We start from the raw sequence: 25,481 nt of genomic DNA, 5'->3' as shown, positions 1-25,481 counted from the left end.
TATTCCACCGCGACACGACCCTTTACGATTCATTCAAATATAGTCCAAACAGAGAAGTTTAAGATATATGTATGTAAATTCTTTTTCAACTTTTAGGCAAAATTTCTTGCACAAAATATTATAGTTCCTTCATATCAGTTTTATTATTATTATTATTATTATTATTATAAATATAGCCAGAGAATAAATTCTAAGACTGAAGTCTTAAAAGCACTACCGCACTTGAGATTTGAAACCCACGACCTTTGAGCTGTTAGTCGAGACCCTTGCCTACTCGGCCACTTAGGCGGATTCAGTTTTATACCTTTTATTAAAGTACATTTCCAATATATTCCTTAATAATTACTTTTACTCTTGTTTATTATTACCATGGATAAGTTTTTTAAGCAACTCGACTTTAACTAACTTAAGTAAATGATTCCTCGAAGAACTTATATGTCATCTATATAGCGATAAAGACATACACATGTATGTGATAATGTTGCAAAACTAATAGATTATACATTTTTACTATTTACTGTGCAATTTTTCGATTGAATAGTAAAAACTTGCTCAGCATGCTTAGTTTGAGTCTTTCAATAGAAGAGGGATGCTTGACAGTGAATTCGGTAAAAACCATAAATAGCGCACTTGATGTGAAAGATGGTCGTGTGCTCTCAGGTGCAAATTGTAAAGCGGAGCCTACATGAGTTATATGAAAAGCGCAAAAGAAAAGGATTTTAACCGAGTTCCAAAGTGTTATGGCAATTGATGTTGTGTTGAGCAAGAACCGGAAGAGAAGTTACTTCAAGCTCAGCTAGTGGAAAGCAAATAGACAAAATATGGGGAAAAATATCTTTCCGCCTAATAATAGCCTTGTTTTAGTTTGATATACGAATTAAAATGATGTCCGTTAGCTTCGATAAACTGATTATAATGAGAACCATCATGCACCTCATCAATCCAAGAGCCCACCTCTTTATTGTTGATAATTGTTATTTTCTCAAGTTTAAAAAGAGACGGCATTTCGAGCTAATCTTCCCTACTGAATAGATTCGATAAGGAAGCGAATCTAACTTTAAATTTTGGATTTTTGACATCGTGATAGCGGATACACGCCTTGTTTAAACTTTGCCCTTTGTTATTTTGTTATTGTAAACGAAACACCAGACTCCTTCCGAAGTAGCATCTTGGCCGGCTATGCTATTGGTTGCTTTAAAAGTGTTGTACTACATAACAATGATGCACTTCTTCTATACGTAATTCACCGACAGGATATTGATGCCTTTTTTACAAATATCAAGCGGTTTAGTGGCTTTAAAATTCGGACTTAAGCTTTATAAGAGCGGCACTTTCGACAATAGTAATTTTTTTTAAATGGCAACTCCTGTATGTATATCTACTGTAGTGTTTATGAGTTTTAAAAAACAGAGGTGTTTTCAGTTCACGTGGCACTGCACTCGTGTCCCTGAAAGATATTCCAATGTTTTTGCTAAATTTGAACCAGAAAAATGTTTCGAACAGACATCAGACCGGCGGACCGACGGACAGATGGCCATGCTTAAATCGATTCAGAATTTTATCCTGATCAAGAATATATATTCTTTTTGGGGACTATGAAGCGTTGCGTTCCGGGCGTTGCAAACGTTTTGAAAAAATGAATGTCCCTCTTATGCTGAGATGATGAATATTCAAATTTGAACGTATGCTCAGTCTTTACATATAATTCCGTACGCTACCACGAAAATGGACGAATGACTGCATTAGGTGAAATATGGTTGAGAGTATAATGTTAGGCCTTGCCTGACTATCCTACTCTTACTTGTTCTAAAGTAGTAAACCTGTTGGAATTGCACGAGATGGAGTAAAAATATTTTTATCCACCATTCAAATTGCTTGCTTTCATCTTAATTAATAATAATAATGCGGTACGAATAGCTAGCTGTACATGAAACATCGGCATCGGGATTAAACGGATTAATCAGTCATAATCCATTAATTCTTGAATATATTCTTTCTGAAATTTAACACATTTCTTTCAACGATTTTCAGCCAGTTTATCATATCTTCGCAGTGATTTTCAGAAGACGGATTTTAAATGTAGATTTTTAACTAACTTTTTCATTGTACGAAAAATGTTTGACTATATAGGACTTTATAAAGGTTTGAGAAGAGAGGAAAATTATAAAACTTGTCTAGAAAAGGACCGATGAAGTTCATGGATGGCAACGCCATCCATATATCATTATGCAAACTTTTTGAATTAGTTAATGATGACATACATTAGGAGTCATGCTAATCTTCTTTATATCGTTCCAGTTTTAATATATATTCTGCCATATTAAGGCATTTGTTGTTGATTGGCTGCTTCACAGAAGAAGAAGATATATATTAAGATGAAACTGAACGTACAGTTTTTTATTTTCTGCTTACATAATAAGCAATAGAGGGCCCGAAATATAAGCATTAAAGAACGTATTTAAAAAAAAAGTATTGCACAAATGTAAATATCTCGAAGAAGATCAAGTGGATGAGGTAGAGGGCTCGCGATTAAAAAAAAAGTTCCACCAAAACTGTGGGAATATCTTGAAGGTGTAACATCAAGAACGAAAAGGTTAGGAGAGAAAACGAGGCGTTATTATAGAGAAAGTATTGCAAAGTTCTGCGAAAGTTGAAAGCGGTCCAAGGCTATCCACGTTGAGATCGATTTGGGGCTACCGCACACTTTCAACGGCAGCGGCAGCGGCAGCGGTCGTGGCTTGCGAACTACTATTGAAGCAGCATTTATGTATTCATAGCAGCAAAAAGGAAAAAACTACTGGCGAAGGTAATTACATCTACAGTCTGCAGAATTAAGAGTCCTATCCGGTAGAAAATGGTAGTAACGATGGGACACCGACTCGAAAAGAATATATATCTACGCCCTCATACCAAACGTAGAACATTAGGTGGGGAGGAAACAGGGAGAAGTTAATTTCTTCTTTTTCACTGATCATGGAAATTTTTCGAACTTTTTGCACCGTTTCAAATTAAGAGCAGATAACGAGCGCAGCCTGTGCTAAGCAGTAAACGACGATGCGCAGCACATTGTTTTCGTCGGTTTCGCTTGAACATGTTTAAAAAGCAAGCTTCTCAGATCTCTGGAGTTAAAAACTACGCTAGGTAACCTGCTAGCGTTCATGTTAATGGACGTCGAAAGATGGAAGAAATGCGTCGATTTTTTCCAAGACATGCTTCGGTGTAAATCTACACGAACGCGACATTCCAAACTCTAACCTCAGGTGAGGATAGCGGAGGTGGGGTTGTATAGTGAGAAACCAAGTATCCATTACGGTTCATCTCGTGGAAATGCGAATGTGAGGAGGGGAAGGCTTTGATCTCAGTACATGGCCACTGCTTGGCAGTACGCTGCCACTACGTCCGCCCTAAAAAAGAAAAAAAAAACATTAAGCAGCATTAACTTCTCGCTTAGAAAGTTCGTCAATGTTTACTCGCACGCACTCACACACACATACACACACACACACACAAAATGTAGTGTATTCAAAGTCCTCAACATAAATTATTCAAAGCTTTCGCATTTGTTTGATATTTCGACGATTGCTAAATATTGTCATTTTTACCGTTGTTGCAATTCATATTACCGTTGCCATTGTTGTTGCTCTCTTGCAAATTTTTACCATTTCAGTGCTACACAAACAACAAAGTAACTATGTAGGTATTGTATATGCTTTCATGTTGGCGGTTGAAGTTGTGGTTGTTGATATTGCTATTTTGTGGTTTAATATTTGTTATGAATTTTAATCAAAAAAGTAAAAACAAAGCATTAAACTGTGAACAGCCTCTAAATACCAAACATACCATCGCATGCCAATGTTATTATGTATGTGCGTACTTTATTTTTTTCTTTTTTCTCTTTTTTCATAATAATAAGAAAAATTTTCTTTACTATAATGTTAATGTGAATACAAAATGAGGTAAAAAAAAAAAAAAAAGAAACCCAACAAAATGTAGTAACAATAGCAATAAAAATTCAAAAGTAAAGTAAAATTAAATATTAAATTATTACAATAAATTGTCTTTCTTTAACAATATTAATAGTGTTTGCATTGAATCTGCATTTTTATTGCCGGTATTATTGTTAAATTTAAATCAACTAAACAGCAACAATGCTAACGCTTTGGCTTGCGCAATCAACTGACTTCAGTGTACAGTATCCGGATTTGTTCTCATTAAACTTCCCACTTCTAAAGCAATAATGACACAAAATGCCGCCGATAGTTTGGTAAGTACTCATGTTTTCATATTTACATCTAGCCATCGTAATATGGAGATCGGTTTACTAGTTTTTTATCTACCATCAAAATCTGTTGCTTTATATCACCCCGAAATAGGCCCAAGAAACCACCTAAAGTGAACACATTCTTAATTAACGCAAGGTCCTGAATCGATTTCGCAAAGATCGTTGGTCGGGCTATTATCTATCATTATAGCTAATGAGTTTAGACTCAAAATTTTTAAATGGGCATAATCTGCTTCTGCCCGTCCACAATAGACCAAAATCTTTAACGTACAACCCATGAGAGCGATTATTGTATATGTTAACACCAAAACAAAAATAACACTTCAATACGAAAAAGACCATGGACTGTTTACAAACATGCTCGAAATAAGCAAAGAAATCGCCATAAATAAAACTATCCATACATAGTAGATGTTAATTTGAACATTAGCAGGCCTATCTAAAATGTGAGTCTAGATCTACATCTAGCAAATGTGATCAGAAGACACAATATAAATTTCACCATAAGGCAGAGATAACTTTATTACATTTCTCCCCCCTTTGCCGCTTGCATCAACACTTAGTCTTAATCTTACTAACCATCAATATTTCGAGATATTAAAAAATCACAATTTTTTTCTAAATATTGAAGACGTACGTATACACAATGGCGAACGCTATCATCAGTATCGTGATCTGTAAAATATGTGAAAAAAATTTGCGATTCGTTATATGGAATACCAATAGACTTTCTAGTCACATCTACGAAGTTGAAGTTTTCGTTCATCAAAATTTTACTGACATTTTTCTTCTATTAGGACTCACTTTACAAGTCGTCAGATTTTACGATCGTTTTAATCGTAACATATGCAGATGACACGGTGGACTCTTTTTTTACCTGATGATCCCATTAAAGTTTTCTATGAGTTGCAAAGAGTTCGCCTTGTCTGAATAAATATGAAGTAAAATTAATTGCTAAAATATCTATGCATGTTACGCTCGGGCCAAATGAGTGCTCTTTGCTTGGGATTAGCGTCCTTATAAGGAATTGTGTAAAGTGTATTCGCTTACATATTGATCAAAGACTAACAGACAGTATTCAGTTACACCGAATTCAATAATCCGGCCCGAAATACTTAAAAATATTTATAAATTATCTATAGTATGTGAACACGAAAACATTGCGTATTATAAGATGAAGCAATTCCCGCACTAAATTAGTAGAAAGTATATTAATACAATTAATGTAAACAAACGCCATGAAAGAGCGCAAGAGAGCGAAAAATAATTGGAATGAGCATATATTGGACGGTAATAAGGTATGAAAAACGTAATTATCGTCTTCGCTTTGCAGATGACTATGCTTTTTCTATGATATCGTCATCCACTTCTTGTCATTGACTTTCGCTTATTTTTGGGATTATGTATGCATAACAGCTGTGAAATATATCCGTTTAAATGAGAGCAAGAGAGCTATCGTTTCGAACAAATTTGCTTTGGAATTGAATGCTCAGAGTTGCATTTGCAAGAAAAAGACCCTTTAAAAAGAAAGGCAAAACGGAATCTAAACGATATTGTTTTACGTGCAAACAGGAAGAAAACAAAAACGTTTGAATTTGTGAAAAATAATAACTGACTGTTATTACACCTCTGGCGTCGTTATTAATAAGCCGTGAAGGATCAGCAACTATAAAAATTCATCACACTATTTTCGGGCGCCCTCTTGGCAACTATCCATTATTTGCAATTTATTGAAAATCACGTTAATACGCTTTGTTTCAAATTTTTTTTTTTTTTTACGGTATGAAATTCAATTGTATGAAGCAATAAAAATTTTAATGTATGTATACTTTTCCTTTTTTTTTTGTTTGTTTAATAAGGATAGAGTGGCACTTAATTAATATACACATAATATTATTTTTTTCTTGCCACAAATGTTCGATCAGATGATGATCAAATAATTTTGCCTATGATATTGTTGTTGTTTATATAACGCTGGTTTTTTATAGACAAACAAACGTCACGCTTGCTTGCTTCGTTTATTCGAAATAAATAATGTTGAAGAAAGTTACAACGATAGTCCTTTTCTTCTTCTGCGAATCTGCAGATCAACAACACGCAATTCACTGATTGATATGCTAGCAAAAGTTTCTTTCATTATATGCATATATGCGTGTATATATTGTAATTGATATACCATGTGTTCCGCATTTTCCTCATTATTCTGTTAGAAAAATTTAAAATCTACTTTTTTAAATGATGCTGCCGTGGCGGACTCAATCAATGATGGTTGAGCATTAATCCAAAAAATTTTTCACAGTGATCGTCATTCTCTTCCATTTATTCTTATCATTATATGCGTTAATTTTAACTTGAAAAATTCAACCTTTCCAACCGCCTGCGCTGCTTGGCGAAAACTTGTTGGTAGGCAGTCCTGGATCTTTAACCAATTCCGCCAACGTTCTAACTCCCCAATTTATTTCACTCAAACAAAAGTGAAGAGACTTATAACACATATCGTTGTATGGACTGTTTCGGCGATGTAGAATCTCTTAAAAACTGCATAGCGTTGCAAGGTTTCCGTTCAGGGTATTCAGGAGAAAAATCCCCCCGCCCCCTTTTTTTTCTTTTAAGATAACTTTCAGCGTCCTCCACCTCAAATGAGAAAATGCAAAATTTGAATTGAACTGTTTGTAACCTTTCATAATTGTGGTTAAACATTAGCACCTTTTTAAATAGAAAACATAGAAAATTTTTGTGAAATGTATTGAAGCATTTAGCAAACATAAAATGTAGAAATCTTTAATATTAGCGACAAAACCAAAACAAATTACATATGTTACCCTAACTTTTGTTGTACTTCTATAAGCCATTCACTACTTAAAAAAAAATGCTACATATTTTTGTTTCACAAACATTCACTACGGTGCTACGTCATATCAAAAAACCATTAACAGAATTTTTATTCATACGAGCAATGAATGAAGAAGTAATCGATTAAATCACTACGAATTAACAGCAGTACTATTGTTATTGATAAGGGAAATACAAAAAGTCCGTGAGACTTTAAGAGCTTTTATTTTGAATAAACAATTGTAACGTCTTATTGCTTATAGTTATTTATTTTAAAATACTTCTTAAGCGATCTTGTTGTGTAGTTCTCGCTAGTTTGATGAACAGCAAAGCAACGCAAGGAGATATACGAAAGGAACAAAAGAAAAATGAATAAGCACAAAACGCTATTTACGAATTCACCCAAACAATCGCGCTGACCACTCTCTTTGACAAGCTGATCATGATTGACTCAAAATTGCATTGCATTTGTTGCTCTGCGATTTTTTAACCATACAAATAGTGGGAATGAAAGAGTAAATTCATGGCTGCTAATCGATAGGGTTGCTACCGTCATCAAAAAACGCTAAAAACTTTGAGATATGTAGCACATTTTATTTTAAGCAATTTTTGGAGCGCTTTTATTATTTAGTACTCTTTCGCGGTAGCTTTTATTTTGAGAGAATTTTTAGCGACATTCTTATTCAGCTTTCTATATAGAATAGAACCTTCAATATATGATTTTACCGCATTTGGCAACAATTCATTAATTTATTCAATTAAATTTAATAAAAAAAAAAGGACAACGTATGCGCGACTCCGTGCAGCATAGAACTTGCCGGCTTTTAATAAACGTTCACTTTTTGCTCTCAACTGTATTCCGAATGCGCCAAGTTTGTGGTTTATATGAAACTGGCATAAACTGCAACTGGCATGATATGTAATTTATAAAATAAATGTCTATTGAATTCAATTCATTAAGAAGTTTAATAACATTTTTTGACCCACAAGTATTATTTATATAGTACTAACACTCCCACGCATTCGCGTCGTATGAATGTGTTTGTATCCTATGTTGTGCAGCGTTCGTATCGGATGCGTTGGTCTGCTTTCTAGCATAAACATTATATACATAAGATAGGACATTTCATTATCATTTGCGTAGCAAAATTATTAAGTTTAGCCCAAGATATCCGATAAAAACAAACGATATTCAAGATCGTAAGAGAAAGAGTAAAGAACTGAAATGATAATATTTACTGAAATTTGTGCGACAAATAATGCGTAAGCCTACACTATGAACATGTGTATTCTATACCATAATTTTTGAATAGATCTGTGCGTGAGTGTATTCTCTCTAAGGCAGAAATACTTGTGCGCGATTGTGCGTACGCTTGCCTAAGCGACTATATGTATAAGCATAAGTAACGGAATTTTCAATTTTTGATTTTTCTGTGCTTGACCGCATTTTTTTGGGGTATTTTTATGTGAACACTTTTGTATAAATAAATTTGGCTTTTTTCTGGATAATTACTATGTTTTTTACATATGTATATGTATTTATTGCAAAAAAATTTTATTATAATTATTCTCTCTAATTTCTATCATATCTATCTATTTACTAACAAAGAATGAATATTACTTTTCCTAGTCTTTGCTGCATGTATTTTTCCAATTTAGCGGGCAATTATGTTCAATTTTCCACACTACCCCTGAGGTATTGCACTAGGCGCGTTAGCAATTGTTTTAAATGACTGCTTCCCTGAAAATATTTCAGGCTTATGTACCATTACTATGTTACTGCTATACTACATGCTATGCAATATTACATTAATATTAGAGTATTCATAAAGCACAACTAATATAAAAAAAAACTTGCATAATACCTAGTACAATAAAATACATAAGAAAGAATATAACTAACCATATAAGGAACAATATATTAGTATAATTATGATAAAAAAAGTTATAAAAGAAGAAGTATTACCAATATATTAATATAGCAACGTTAATTTTTCTTATTTTTTGTCCTTTCCTGATCGCATCGTCCGCTACCAAATTGTCGGATAAAAATTTAACACTCTTAAAAAGCAACGCCTTAAACAAACCATCTAAATGACTAAGGCGATCCTTTTTGCAGTCGACGTCCATCACAAACGAGGGAAAGTCCTGGAAAGTTCCTTTTGTTTTAGGATGGCCTGGGTGATTAAATCCCTAAGGCAAGAAAGTTATAAATACCTTTGCTCTGTTATAGAACAAAAAGTTTGATTTGCACATTTCTAACTCGATAAAATTGTATCGAGATGAAATGACCTTGTAGGTGGCATTTTTTCATGAGAATTTTTAAATGTGGACATATAGGCGATGAAAGCTGCACGTTGAACGAAAACATTTGAATTATATAAGATAATAATGCATATGAACCGTACGTAGCAGTTTCAATCACAAGAACATATATCACTGCGATCGTGCAGATGGTATAGGTATGCGGTTGAAGCATGATCTTAGTAGTAGCGCTGAGTTCGACTTTGCATTGGATCATGGTTAAGTTATTTTTGTTTAAATGATATTTTAACAAAATTGAATGTTAATGAAAATGTAGAAATTTAATAATATTTTGTTTTTAGTACCAGTAACAAGAAAAATATGTATAGTAGAAATCAGTAAGAATAATTATAATACACATTTTTTGGCAATAAATATACAAATATAGAAATGTACAGAAAAATAATGGGAATTATCAGAAAAAAAGCCAAATTTATTTAAATGTTCATCTGAACATAGCAAAAATAAAAACAGCCAAGCATAGAAAAATCAAAAGGTGAAAAATTTTGCATGTTCGCTTACATATAATTGCTTAAGCAAACATAGCCACAATCGCACACAAGTATTTCTGCTTTAGCGCGAATACGCTCACGCACAGATCTATTGAGTACGCACATAGGTGTTGCTAGTGTGTAGTCTTACGCATATTAGTCGTGCAAATTTCAGTAAATATTCTCATTTCAGTTCGTTTACTCTCTCTTACAGTCTTTCATATCATTTGTTCTTATCGGATGCCTTGATCTAGTGCTTAATAATTTTGCTGCGCAAATATTGCTAGCGAAATGTCCTATCTTATATATATAATGTTTTTGTTTTGTCTTATATGTATATATAATATTTTTCAATTGAATAAAATCGCAAATTACAACTCTGCACAGAGATTGTTGTATTAGCTGATACGAGCAACGGCGAATTGCTCATACATATCTCGCAAACTCATTTCTGTGTAGAATGGCAATATACTTATGCAGAACTTTTAAAGGATGGCAAGTTAATTTTTTGCGGATAAAAACAATCTTGCAATTACGTCAAGAACGTGTTCTAAAAGAAAGAGTAGAAAAGGAAAACGAGAATTTATGGAAAATATGAAAGAAAACTTGATGAAAGATGAAAGAAAAAACAATAAATATGTCATAGGTATTGGTAACTTGTTTAGTGAATTAAAATTTTTTTTATTAAGTACAGCATTTTTTTCTTTACGCTACTTTTGCTTATTTTTGTTTTACAATTAAAGAAATCATATGCTTTGCGAAAGTGAAACCGAATAAGACAGGCTACATCATGTTATGAGGAAGTTTTCATTCAAATTTTATGCAGAGCGCAAAAAAGAAAAAGAGTTCTTAAGAGTTTATTATGTTAAGCTTTTGCTTAACTCACATTTTTTATTTAGTTTTGCTAAGAATGGCAAAAAATTAGTCGACAAAACTCGCATAATAAATATATGTTAAAACATATTATTTCTCATTAGGAATTGAGTAAAATATTTTTATCTGTAAATCTACTATTCGAAGCTAACTCTTTACCACCACTTCAATAATAAGCAATTGGATCTTCGAGAAGAATTATTAAAAAGTCCTCTAAGTCCTCGGCAGTCTTTAGCTGTTCTAATTCCAGTCTTTTGGGCGTCGTGGGAATCGTGACATACCTCCTATCACCTAATATTAAGATATCGCTTAACATTACCCGATTATTTACATTATTATTATAACATTATGTAACAATATTTTATTTAGGTCTTTTAGTCTTCTGTTCATAATTTTCTTCTTATTGTACATAATGAACTCTCAAGCGAATTGGCTAAAAGCAAAAATCCTAGCTATATATTGTTTATGTACGAAATTGCACAATTGAGAGAGATGTATTTCGCAGTTGTTGTGCGAACATAAATTGAAAAAAAGCGCAGTCATCGAATGTCGGCGAATGTTATCGTATACCTTAATGAAAATGAACTGAAAAGGAAAGCGAAAAATACATTTCTTTTGCTACGTTTTTATCTTCCGCAATATTCTTATGCTATATGTATAGACTATAGTGCTGCTGAATGGAAATCGTTTAGCTAATGCTAATGCGTTCTCTCTTATAAGAAATCATATTTCAGATGTGAACACGACAGATCTCAACGGCATTTCACTTCACAATTCTTATTGGATAATCAGAGGCTCTTGGAATATAATCTACATTATAGGATATTAAACAATCAAATCCAAGTAGTGTGTAAGAAAGCGTATTTCGAAATAAATTTTAAAAGAGTGCGTATTAAAGAGGCGATCAACATAAAAACAGTAAAATATTTTATAACAGACTGAGTTAATATATATTCTAATGAATATATGGTATAACGCTATGCTCTCAAATTGTAAACGCATTTTACAATTGGTGACAATAGATCAAGAAATTTACAACTTTTTACAAATTATTTTATAACGTACTCGTTACCATATTTGTATTTGCGATTTTGTTGTTTTTATAGGGATGTTAGGCAATTCATCATAGTGGATCGTTGACATTTTTGGTAATGTTTTTCATTCACTCATTTTATATTTTATTCTCTTTACAGACAAAAAAAAAATAAATAATACTCTATCCCTCTCGCTATTTCTTTCTCGCAATTGTAAACAAAGTGTATAGCACATTTAAAGAAAGAAGCGAAAAAGTAATGTTTACTTTGAGGCGAACTGTGAACACTCATCGCATCAAATTTTTTTTCTTCATATATAAACAGCATACGTACAGAAATCGCTTAGCTAAACAATTGTTTATAAATTTAATTTAAAAAACAAGCAAAAAAAAAAAAAAAAAAGGAAGAATTTATGAACAGTTTCATAAGGTTTACCTCTAAAGAGGTTGTCCTTTTAGTCATTGAAGAGAATTATGCAACAAACGGAATAAAATCTATTATATATAAATATATTTTTGATGGGAAAGACCGTATGCACATCCGGAAACGTTTTTTTTTTTTTTTTTTTGCTTTAGTAAGCAATGAAACTTAAGCAACCCTAAATCGTTTACAGGGCACTATAATAGATAATAATATTATTTTGTAAGCAAAGCAGAAAAGCGTTTTTTAGTTGGAACACGAGTACGGAGCACGAGAAAATAAGAGCAGTGCTGTTCTTCTCAAACAAATGAAAGTCAAAGTTAATTTTGTTTTTGTTTGTTTTTTGTTCTTCTTTTTCCAAATTAAATTGTGTAGCTTTTGTTTAAGTTTTTGGGGAGTAAATTGTGTGCCGAGACTATTAGTATGCTGGCGGCGGTGAGCGCGTTGTGTTAACTGTTGTTAGAATTCTAGCGGTTACTTTTTCATTTTTATGTTTATGTATATAAGTATATATATATATATATATGTATATATGTATATAAGTATATATACATATAAGGAAAAACGAGAAGTAAAGATTTACAAAATGTTTTCTTAAAATACGTTAAAGTGAAAAACGTGGCTAATCGTTTGCAAAGCAAAATAACAAAAACTTATGCTAAAAGGAGTGTATTCAATTTGTGAAAATTCTTGTTGGAAAATTCTGCAAAAGGTAAACGAGAAAACGAGTCGAAAACTGATTGGAATTAAGACAGTTTTTAATTTTGAATTTTACCCCAAGTCAAATAATATTAAGGCGGCGATTAAATACGTGGTGAATAAAACTCCGAGTGATTGTGTTAAGTGCAATGAACCCTTAAATGCCCGTCTACGCTCCCACAAATATGTTATCACTTTAAACTACCACTGAAGTTTTTACGGTCAAATACAAGGCCAGACGACTTCAATCGCTCATTCATACTAGCATACTATTTATTATAACAGGGAAATAATTGTTATGTTATATATGCCCAGATACTCGTGTAGAATACTTTAGAAAACTCGAATAAAACAAAATGAACAAAATCAATAAATTTTTTATATAAGATATCATCATCTATCTGCGGTAAATTTGAAACGAAAATTGTAAAAAATCCCTATCAGCGAAAGTGTACGAAAAAGTTCCTCAAATGGTAATGTTACGAATTTCTCTGTGCATTAGTTATAAATAATAATATAATATAATTATTGTTATGACAGCAACAACCGCAACGACAATGAGAGTAAAGACTTCACTAAAAGCATTTTCCTTGCAATTCATTAATCCGATTTTATAAAATTCTGCAGTTTGTTTATGCATAGGTGCATATCAATTTTTAATAAAATTTTATGTACACACTATGCAGACATTATGTAAACAATAAAAAAAAAAAAATGGAAAAGGGGGAGGGGGCGGGGGTAAATATTTTAAAGTCTTATTTTAAAGTATTCTTTATAGAGTTTGTTTATTTTTAATCAATTACAACTGCGCGAGAGTGTTATCTGTGGATAATAAAACAGTAACAGTAAATAAATTTACAAATTTTCATTAAAATTTTTTGAAAATTAAAATTTTACGCGTAAAGTATTTCCGTTTCATTTGAACAACAAATTGGTGTGGTAAGAAAGCAAATTCATGTTTTCTTCTCTCTCTTTCCCTCTTCCTTTTGCTTCAATTGGATGGTTATGCACGAAGAAAGATATGAAATATATTCTCGAAATTTCTCTTCTCCCCACCTATTATAGTGGAAAAGTTTTGATTTAATTATTTCATAATAATTTCGTAGTAAAATTTTCTGAGAAAGTTTGAGAGTGTAGTATCGTTAAGATTTATAATGAGCTTACGTTACGTTTCAAGGTACATTCAGTTTCTTTAGAATTCCTCGATTAATGCTTTGTTTGAACGTCTATCGCAGATCATTCTGTTAACTTTGACAATAATTTTCAGTAGATGGTTTTCGCAATTGTTCTACACTAGACTACTTCTGGTAAAAGTGCGCAAATTTTGTGTAGATGTACGCATGGCCAAGAAGAAGAACTAAAAAAGAAAGACCAGTCTCTTATTCTACCAATTAATTGAAAATAATTTTTTTAATCGTTTTAAGTTTGTTTAGGTCGGAGATTTTGAGATATTTTGATGGTTATTTGGTAAATTGGTAAATTTTTGACGAAGTTGCACCTCTTGGGAATAGATCAGATCGAACCATTTTTGAAAGAAGCTTACAAATCTATGTTATATGAAGAAAAGTTTTCCTCTTCATTGTTTCTCAGTAAGAAAGTAATAACTCTGCATATATGATGAATAGGGAAAATTTAGATGGGATGAAAGCATTCTTGATCATTCTTGAATTTCTCCCAAGCGGCAAAGAAATATAATTTTTAATATTTGATAGTGAAATTTACACCGAAAAGAACCACTTTCGATTACCTGTAAGCACTCCCATTAAAAGTGAAATCCTTATACGACACCAAGCTTCTGATAAGAGTTCTTTGGCAAAACAAAATTCACATTAATACGTTCGGTTCATTTTCGATTATCTCCTCCTCTTGTAAAATATGAATGAATACAAGCGTTTTTTATTAGAAGAAAATGTAATTTTTTCTTTGATTTAAAAAAAAAAGGGTTTGAAAAGTAACACAAGAGATGTAACACCATTGTAAATGTTTCAAAAAATCAATTATTTTTTATTGATTGTGAGCGAACCAATATTTTAAATAGTTAAAACCGTTGATGCTTTGAACATAATTGTAGGATAGCATACGGGCACTTGAAATTTTAAATCAGTTTTTCTCGAAAAGGGATTTCTAATATCGGACACGCAATATAACTCAAACATTTACATTTTTTTTATTCGATTTTTTTTACAGTATCTTTAAAACAACATTCGCTAGAGAAATATAATATGTAGGATTTTTCCTATGCATGTAGTGGTGTTATCCCATAGTGTTCGGTTTTGCCTTTTAGTCTTTTAATTAGTTTTTCAATTCATACATTAGTAATCGAGTGTGCGGAATGTCGTAGGTAGATCGAAATGTAGTTTGAAAATGGGGAAAATTTCCTTACGGTCTTTTTTTCTTTGTGTAGGCTTTTGACTGGCTACCTATCCGTCTGTTTTGTTGGTCAAGTCAAGGTTTTGAATCATTTCAATCAGTTTTTACCAACCACAAACATAACCTCAATATTAATCGAACAATTGCGTTGAGGTATAAAGGAAAGCGCATTAAATTTCACTCGTAGTTGTGAAATGTTTGAAAAAATAGTACAAAATCTCAAAAAAAAAAAAACAATTAAATGTAATAAAACGGGCTGCATAGATGTATTCTCCTCTTTAAGATATATTCCACTGTTTAAGGGACATACCGTCATTAAAACCATTATTAATAAGAGCTCTCAGAAAGGCTCAGATTGCGGCTACTTCAACTGTTTCGGGGCAATCTTTTGGATGTTCTCGCCCAACTAACTTTTTATCTCAGAATTAAAACAAGAACAAGGTCGGGAATTGCCTTCAATGGACTATATGGCGACTAAAGCATTGATATGCGCTTGCAACACATATACAAAAACGACGCTAGCTATCGTTGTAGGAGAAAGTGCATTCTATCAAATTTGCTTAGCAATCTCGCAATCCTCGCAATAAGCAAATGAGAAATTGATGTGATTTGAAGAAGGTGGAGCACACGAACCTGTGCTGTGCTCCTTTTCACCTTTGCTAACAAATGGATGGAAGAACTTTCACCCACATTGAAAGCAATGGAAAATTCATGAAAAAATTTTGGGCGAGACGATGTAATACACAACAGATCTACTTCTATTGTTGGTTAAGCTTATTACTCTGCACAATACTTATGAAAAATGTTATCTTTTCCTTTAATAAATTGTATTATGCTATATTTAATCCTTAATGTTGAAAGCAAAAATGGAAAATAGAAAAACGGTGGTGGAAATGATAAAATGGATTGTTTTGGATTTATTTTTTTGTTTTAGTGTATACATCTATTTGATTAGTAATGCAGTTAAAGGAGGGTGTGTTTTTTTTTTTTTTTTAAATTGTTTGCATTGTTCACCCGCTTCCCCAAATATTCCACAACGTTCGTACCGTTTCGTCTCGAACGCGCGCTTTAATCTACAATTTATGTTAATAGTTTCTCATAAACATGAACATGATTCATTCTTTCAATCATGTGGTGTTTGAATCGTCAATAGGTTTGCGGTTATATTCAACAAACTTGCACATCACTTGCAAACATTATTATTATTGTAAACACAAAGCCATACGTACACAAAAAAAGGTGCATGCCCCAGCAGAAAAAACAATTATTTAATTATATACATTCCAGTTGTTGCTGTTGCAATCCTATAAACAATATATTGCTTTAGTTAATTTTATTTTGCGTCTCTTCTTTATCAACTGTTATACTTAAAGCGGATGCTGTTGATAAAAAGTCGACTTATTTTCATAGAAAAGGAAAAAAAACAAACCGAGGCCTGATTCTCTTTCTTTATATTCTCTCTCTTTCTCTCTCTCTCTTTCTTTCTGTCTGTCTCTCTCTCTCTCTCTCTCTCTCTCTCTATTTTTCTTTATCTCTTTATCTTTCAGAATATTATAATAGTGGGTATGTTAATATTATTATACATTCACAACCATCGCCGTCAATATAAGTGGAAAGAAATTGAATTTACACCAGCTTAAGCTTTGCTCTTCTTTTCTTTTTTTTTGTTATTTTTTAATTCAATTTTGTTTTCTTTATTCTTAGCAAACTTATGGGCACAAATACAACACAATTCTTACGATTTGTTACAAGTTCATTTAGTTTATAATAAAAAACAATTGTTGTTTCTATATATAATTAACATTTATATATATAAATAGTCTTTTATGTGTGTCAACAAGCACACAAATGCACATATCCGACAAATTAAAAACCCCTCTCTCGCGTTATTTACCCAATTTTTCACTACAAACATCACATTGGTGTGATTATTAAAATTTGTTAAAAAAAAAAATAAAAACAGAAGAAAAATCTTTGTTGTCCGCCTCTGTCGTCTAATATAATGGATGATGGATGGATGCTTAACATTTGGCGCAGATGCGACCGACACTTTAGAAACTTAAATATAAGATGAACCGAAAATAGTGGATTTCTATAATCAACATACGAACTGTATACTCGGATGTTTTTTTGTTTAACAAAAAGTTGGAAAAAAGAAAAGGAAACGGATTTCTATTGGCTTCTATGCTTATTCATTGAAATGCATGTAAAAAAGTAAGAGCAGCAGATTTACTTAAAATGATTGCATATTTACGGCACAAGGCTTTCCCACCTGCAATCGAAAACGCTGAGAAGAACGAACCAGTGTCAATAAGTGAATCAGAATCAGAGTAAATTTGTTAATGATCATGGCAAACATAATTTGTTTGGAAAAATCAATCTGCAACAACCTGCAAGACTGCAAGCGTTATCCTACAATTTGGTGTTAATACATTTTAAAACATTCGGCGAAAGCATGAGAATACAAAAAAATGTGACCTTAACTTTTAACAAAATATATTTTAGTTGGGATTGTGGGTGAGAAGGTATAATCTTCCCTTATAAGATTAGTAAGATGTGTTGCACATATCTGTTCCTCTCATTGTTCATATTGCTCAGTTAATATTTAATAGTTGGTTGTCATGTGTAGTTAACCTTCCCGGTTAGTATGGTATTAGTATAAACCGTAGATGGAAGTAACATTTAGGGCAAACTTTAATCTTTACAGGAGATGATAACATTCCTCTTCTTGGGGAACATAACATTCTTTTGATTATTGATCACAAATCGTATGTAAATGCTTTCGAATTTGAATTAAAACGAAAACCACCTTTGAATGATAAAATGAAAATAACAAAACACACGCGGAAATACTTATATCATTTTGCATTTATTAACGTTGTCGAAAAGTAAGAAAAAAAAAAAAGAACATTAAAAATGCTCTGAGCTACTCTAATAACAGAGAAAGACAAAAAAAAAAAAAAAAAAAAAAAAAAAAAAAAAAAAAAAAAAAAAAAATAAAAATAAATAAAATAAATAAATAAAATAAAATATAAATGAATATAAATGAACTTCTTATCAACGGTTTCAGATTTTTTTTTTTTTTTTTTTGGCCTTTTTTGTTTTTTTTAAATGAACTGATGAGAAATGACCTTTTCAACTTATTCATCCTAATCTACGAAATAACTAACTAAAGTGACAATGAATACAAATATATTTAAAAAATTGCTATATACGTAGTATATGAGTACGTTGAATAAACTGTAAAGCAAATAATTTCAGTTTTTGTGAAACATTCGTCAGTATACCGTACAACACTTGCAGTGCACGAGTACATTACATTTGTGCGGATGTATGCAAGGCCCAAAGTGATAGAGATAGACACGCCTTTTACAGCAATGACATCGATTTAATCAAAATTGCTTTTTGAATTAATTTCAACTTTCCTGTTAAGCTAACGTTCCTTGTCTTTAATCTACAGGTCGCACCTTTTAAGATATTTTGATGAAATTTGGTGCAGTCACGTCTTTTGACCCAAGGACGAACACTGTTGAAAATGGTTTGGATACCTTTTATTGAAAGCTCGGTTTATAAATAACAGTGGGATAGTGGGTGGGGCCTGACCCACAATAGTATTTTCACTTGTTTTCCTATTTCCAGCGAAAAATTCAGATAAACCAGATTTTAAGTCACATTAGTAAAACTTTAAGCTCATTCGTAAAGTGATTATGTGGCCTTTTCAAAAGCGACATCAAACGACAAAAACGACAATTAAAACACATTCAAAAAAAAAAAAAAAAAAAAAGATATGAAATTATTAATGCGTTCCCTTTCAATCTATGTAGGCCCGAAACATTGATCACTGTAGCGAGTCTAAAACGTTTGAAATGATTTTTAAATCTTTTTTATTTTCGTCTTCTTTATATCTAATCGACCGATCAAAATGTTGTTCAGCTCTAAACCTCTAAAACGGAGCTTTTCAAAATAGTTGTGAGTTATTCATCAGCCCTACTTTTTTTCATAGCAATCTGTATAAGACGGCTTCGTCGTTTTAAGAAAATAAAAATAAGAAAAATATCCTAAAGCTACTCATATTTTTATTCTATTTTACGATTGCCTAATCTTAGTCAATATCTGGAAACAAACTCATCGCAAAACTACAGGGAGTTGTTGTGAACCAGTGACAAAGCGACTACGAAAAACACTAAAAACTCTTTATAGGCAATTTAAAATAATAGTAGTATTATGATCATTATATTTGAAGTATTCATTAAAATCGGCAGATACGAATGGAGTGGCAGAGGTATTTGGTTAAGTTTAGGTTTCGCTGTTTTATCTTTCAAAGCGTGCATTAGATGAACGAATAAATGGTTTTAGTAAATATGTTTGCGGCTTTCAGGATAGTCGGGCAGAGATAACTTATTAATATTTTTATGAAATTGCTTGTCTTGATACAGTTTGTATCACTAGATTGTGGTAGGATTATCTGCAATTTACTTAGCTTGATGGCATTCTTAACTTAAACTTTCTTTTTGACTCAAATGCACTTTTCCGACTAACTCATTGTATTCAAATATTCTGCTTATATAACCAAGGTACCATAAAAAATCAATTCGTTGGAATGAAATTAGATTTGTTAGGTCCGTAACAATACTATGGACATGTGAAAGAATTTTCCGATTCCAACTAAAAAAAAAAAACACTTACAAGTAGAACAACGAAATGGAACCATTTATTATATAATTATATTTTCATGGTTTGTAATTGTTGCAACAGCTTTTGAAAAAGTAGTTAAATAAGGGCAGTAAGTCGAACTAAGTGAATTTCTTTAGAATTTTAAAAAAATATGTCAAGTTTGGTATAAAATCGGTTTAAATTCAGCATTTTCTGTCAAATTTTTTTGTGACAATTTGTGTCGTCGTCTACATATATGCAGCTCATTTATTCGATTTTCATTTTCTACCTTCTTCATTATGTAAACCTCTTTACTTGTTCTACTATATACATATGCATGAAGCGTTGCATTTCCAATCAATTCGATCATCTATTAATGTATAATCAACAAAATTTTTTACAATTTTATTTTTTCGTCTATGGCGATATATATAGGCATTTACTAGGGTATATAAGTTTATGCATAGAATTGCGGTATACATTGATATGCTCTGTATCAGCTTTTCTAGCACTTAATAAAATTTTTCGTTTAAGTTTCGCTAGTCAGTTAAACTCAAGCGAGGGCTTTTTTATTTATTTATTTTTTTTTTCTTTCTTCATTTGGGGTAGCAAGGAACAGAAAACATTTCACAGTTCATCAAAGATGAAATTGAGGAAATAATGAAAAGATAACATGGGCAACACAATCCACGATTTTCAATGAGAACGGCATGGATGTTGAACACATGCTCGTATGTATATCGGCATTATCGCTTGTGTGTCTAAAGCGTATGTAAAAATATATAATGAAAAGGCCAAGGTGAAGAATGAAGATTTGATAAAAAAAAAATGTTCGAAATGATTTTACTTTAAATGTTTTAACCGATAAGGGTGACGAGTATAAAAAAATGAAGAAAATCGCTAATGGAATTAACATTTCATTAATTTCATTTTCATTCCCATTTACAGGATACTGCGATGAAGTGATGTAACTTAAGAAGAAAATTTTGAAATGCAAAAATTCTTTAAATTCAAAGCATTGAAATGACATGCTTGTGAATGGTCATTTCTAAAGGTATTCCACGAATTGCAAAAACGCTTTTTGCAATTCTCGTGTTCTCGAGAACACGCTTATCGACTTTCATTCAGCTCGATAATATTATATCTTTAGCAATGGTATTTTAAGTATCTTATGCGGTATCTTTGTAATTGACGCGTCTTTCTTAATAACTGATCTAACGTAATTAATTCTTGTGTGTTGGGCAATATTTCTTGTAATACGATCAATTACCTAAGGGTCATTTGCTATTCATGTAACATGGTGACGATCAGAAAGAGGAATGAAAAGAGAAAAGAGCAAGACATGGGAAGGTTGTGACTGAGATGCCTTAATTCAACATATTTGCGAACTCTATGCTATGTCTTCGAATAATTCTTGATCACGAACTTAACTTTAGCACGCATATTGATGGTATCTCTTCTAAAATATGTCCCACGCTACGAATATTACACAGGCTGAACCTAAATTTGCCGGTCCAAATTAAACATGCCGTTGCGCATTCTCGTCTAATGTCACATGTATTGAAGCTATTTCCAGCTGAACATTGTCACATTGGCACATTGTCAGCCGTTTTGAACGCTTTGTCTATAATGTTAAATTTCTTTGTGTTCTTCCTGTCACAACCTTCTCAATTGTTAATAGAGCGACTGTAGTTTTTTAGGTCGAGTCGCAATCTTTTCATATTAACATTGTGACCGCTTTGGCCGAACGTTTATTCACTGGTGCACTTCGATACTGGAATACATTATGAGCAAATTTTGAAATTTTTTGATAACTCCTGGATTGTTTTTAAAAGAAAATTGCCTTTACTCTTAAACACGTAAATATTTCCGAATTCTGGCAGTTGACGATTACCATGGTTAGTCGTAGAGCAAGGTGATTACTTAACCTTTTGCACTCGGAGGCACCGAGGCGGAGCCATTTAAAATTGGTCTTCAAATTCGAGGGCTCCGCTACGGAGACTTAGTAAATAGTTTGCAGTTCTTAACATAAAAACAAAAACAAATCGTAATAAATAGTATTCGAGGGGTTTCGCTGTTGGTGGCAAATGATAATTGCGCCTCGCGGATTGTAATACGAATGAAAAAAAACTTCGAGTAGTCATTTAGGTTTTTCTCTCCACACGTTTTATAACTAATGCATCCAATACATTGGTCTATGGCTTTATAGGTGCATATATATTTGTAAAAAATAAAAGAAAAGGAAAGAAAAGAATTTCTTCTCTTACTGACATTAATGGAAAGTATTACTTACTCTAAATGCGAAATATCTGAAGCACAGTCAGGTTAATTAGAGTTTCTCGGTAATGAATCAGCCATGAATATATTTCTATCTGATATATATTCCATAGAATATGCCTCAAGGGTCTATTATTGCCGGAAAAAGTTTATCATATATTTATCATATATTTATCATATTTATCATATTTATCATATATTTATTTTGTTACATATTTTACATGCTAATATTATCGCATTTTCAATCCATGCGTCTATTAGTTCCATTCCGGATGGATTATTGAATGCAAATATATAAAATAATTGGTTTGACATCCGGTGATGGAAATGTCTTAAAAGAGGAGTCGTCTTCATTGCGTCTTCAAGTTTATCTATTGACACTTAAATTCTATTTCAATAATTATCGCAATGGTTGATCCAGACTTGCTAATTGAGGAACAGATCATCAAAGGTAACTAACTAGCCACACTTAGTAATTTTTGCCTTGTTTTGAGAAGCCGTTATATGTATAGTTGCGTTAAACGAAGTGCTGTAGTAGTGGTGATGTTGTGGTAGGTGTAATAGTAGTGGTGTAGTGTCTCCCATTTAATATTTTGGATCGATGGAGATCGTAGGTGGAGCTGGGTAAAGAGCGGATCAGAGCGTAAGACAATCTCAGCGAATAGATTTCCTCCGTTCGTTGGTGTTTATATTGGTTAAAGCACGTGTATTTATTTGCTTGTAAAAATGTCGTCAATTTTTTCACGTCAACTTAGTGTATCCAAAAAACCGTTACTCAGCGATATATGGCGACAAATTTTAAAATTTGCAATATAATTTCTATACTGATTTGGCTGATCTTATTCATAGGTGAAAATTTTTGCCGTGTCTCTGTCGTAGTTTCGAAAAGCTTATATTGCACTGCAGCCGCGTCCTTTGATCGATTTGGTACATTTTCAATAGCAACCTGTGTACAAAAATTTCCAATGTTCTTACCAAATTTGAAACCGATATCATCGTTTATAAAATATATACATGCAAAATTTTGTAGTTCTATCCACTATGGATTACGAGTAATGGCAAAATCCAAAGACGTGCTTTTTGATTACGCAGTAGTGTGAATTAGTCCGTGAATCGTTATGGACCATTTTCAAATACAAACCTGTGTACATGAATACCCAACGTTTCTGTCGAATTTTAAGCCGATAGATTAATAATTGTTTCTAAGAGAACGGTTGCACTGACCGTTACAAAGACGGAGAGATGGACATGTTTAAATCGATTTATAATTTGATGCTAATTGGGTATATATGTAGTTTAGGGGGTCAACTAAAATCTCTCTCTGTCTCTTTTGCAAATGTGTTAACAAAATCCTTCGATTATGGTTATAGTAGTAATGCCAATAAACGAAAAAATTCAATGGATAAGCTCCAGATGTTTATTTAGAATATAACAACATTATTTTAACTTTCATTGCATGACTAGAAAGCGATTTATGTGGATGCTAAGAAAATCATTAATTTTAATTTACTCGAAGCTTCGAGAAAAAAATTTACTAATATTATTATGTCTACTCTGTTAAGGGCAATGTCAAAATAATAATTATTTTCATTTGTTATTTTTTCAATTATTACGTAAGCAATACATTTAAAAAGTAATATTATTTACGTTCGGTCTTAAATTGGGTGATTCAACATTTCATCGAATTTTGTTTTCAAGTTCGCTATATATATATCTTTATATATTTATGTCAATTTGTTCACAAATATTAACTGTGGGACAATTAAAATATATTTTTTTTTGTAATTACAAGTGAGGAGCGAGACATACGTTCGGAAGATTGAATTTCATTTGGGTAGAAGTTATACGTCATTGACCGATTGGTCAATGATGTAAATTTAAATTCCTGTCGATAGCGTTACCCTAGTGTAGTTTCTACAGACACCTACATGCATATTCAGCCTTCGCAATTATTGTTCAGCTGAGAAAGTTTTCTAAGCGAATAACAATTCTAGAGTAAAATAATCAACTTTTTATCAAATTTTTATTTTGTTTTATTTAACAAAATCATTGGGGGAGGGATTAATTACAGTAAATGATCTTTATTAATCTCTTTTGTAAATGATCTTTGTCAATCTATTAGTTTTTACGCCTATTTGTTGTTACGTTTGTTGTTATCATGTTAAAATAAAAATAATATCTTACACCTGATATTATAATACATATATACAAAGTTCAAGTTGAAGAAAAGCGAAAAACCACATGAATCATTAAAATATAAAACAACAAAATTTTAGAATTTCTCCAGTTCTACTATTTCCTGTTCAAATAAAACGCAAACAGTTGCTGTTAAAGTTTTAAAGAATTCGCAAACACCTGTTTATTCCTCTAACTGCCATCAAGAACAATACCAGCAGAAAGCTTTAATGCCTCCATTGGATCACGCCACTCATATTATAAGTCATCAACATCATTGTCGTCATCACCATAGGCATCATCAGCATCATAGTCTACAACAACAGCAGCAACATCAACAACAACAGCAACCACCACAACATCATCATCATCATCATCAACAACCACAACAACAACAACAGCAGCAGCAGCAGCAGCAGCAGCAGCAGCACCAAGAGAACAAACAGTCTCGGTGGCAGCAATCACAGCCACAAGCACACCAACAACTACGACCAACAGCGTATTATCAGCAAAAAAACGATTCCCAATACTATAATGAGAGAAAATCAATTCTGCCAACTGTTACTATTACGTCCCCACATTCGTTTTCCTCCCCGAATACACCAAAGCATTGCCGACATAAATCTTGTAACGCTACTCAACATCATTGTTCGGCCTCACCAACTGCTGATGCCCGACAAATGATAACTTCGCCTAATACCACACTAACAAAGGCTAAAAAATGGCGTCGTCCCTTTAGCACATATTACTCTTGTGATGAACTAGATGGCAATGATCATCAAAGTGCCAGACTAAAGCATGACCATCAAACAAGCGAGAAAATGGTGGTGGCCAGTCTCAAGTATTTGTGTGCCTGCACTGGAGCCACATTACGTAATTTGTCAAAGAAAACTAAAGACTTACATAAAAGTAATTGCTATTCATACGTGAAGGTATGTTACTATCACAAAGTGTTATATAAATAAATTCAAAGCAAATTCAATTAATAAGCAATCACTTATATAATGATTTTATCGTTTGTTTGTTTTTTATGAATTATTCCACAAATTTTTGCTTTTTTTTGTTGTAAAT

The 25,481-nt window shown here is 32.3% G+C and overlaps 1 protein-coding gene across 7 annotated transcripts in view; it reads left to right on the top strand.

Moving 5' to 3' along the window:
- Positions 1 to 25,481, top strand: part of LOC119645037 (ral guanine nucleotide dissociation stimulator-like 1) — a 38,605-nt gene that overhangs the window by 4,165 nt on the left and 8,959 nt on the right. Inside the window, exons 2-3 of one of the 7 annotated variants that reach the window (XM_038044833.1) lie at positions 4,144 to 4,264; positions 24,512 to 25,342. In XM_038044833.1, coding sequence (XP_037900761.1) covers positions 4,238 to 4,264; positions 24,512 to 25,342 — 858 coding nt within the window. In that variant the 5' untranslated portion in view covers positions 4,144 to 4,237. The other 6 variants (XM_038044832.1, XM_038044831.1, XM_038044830.1 and 3 more) reach the window with 6 other exon arrangements.

This window comes from Glossina fuscipes, unplaced genomic scaffold, assembly GCF_014805625.2.
Source record: "Glossina fuscipes isolate IAEA_lab_2018 unplaced genomic scaffold, Yale_Gfus_2 1, whole genome shotgun sequence".
NCBI lineage: Eukaryota > Metazoa > Arthropoda > Insecta > Diptera > Glossinidae > Glossina > Glossina fuscipes.
The sequence above is the reverse complement of the archived record's forward strand: the minus strand, read 5'-3'. Positions and strand labels throughout refer to the sequence as shown.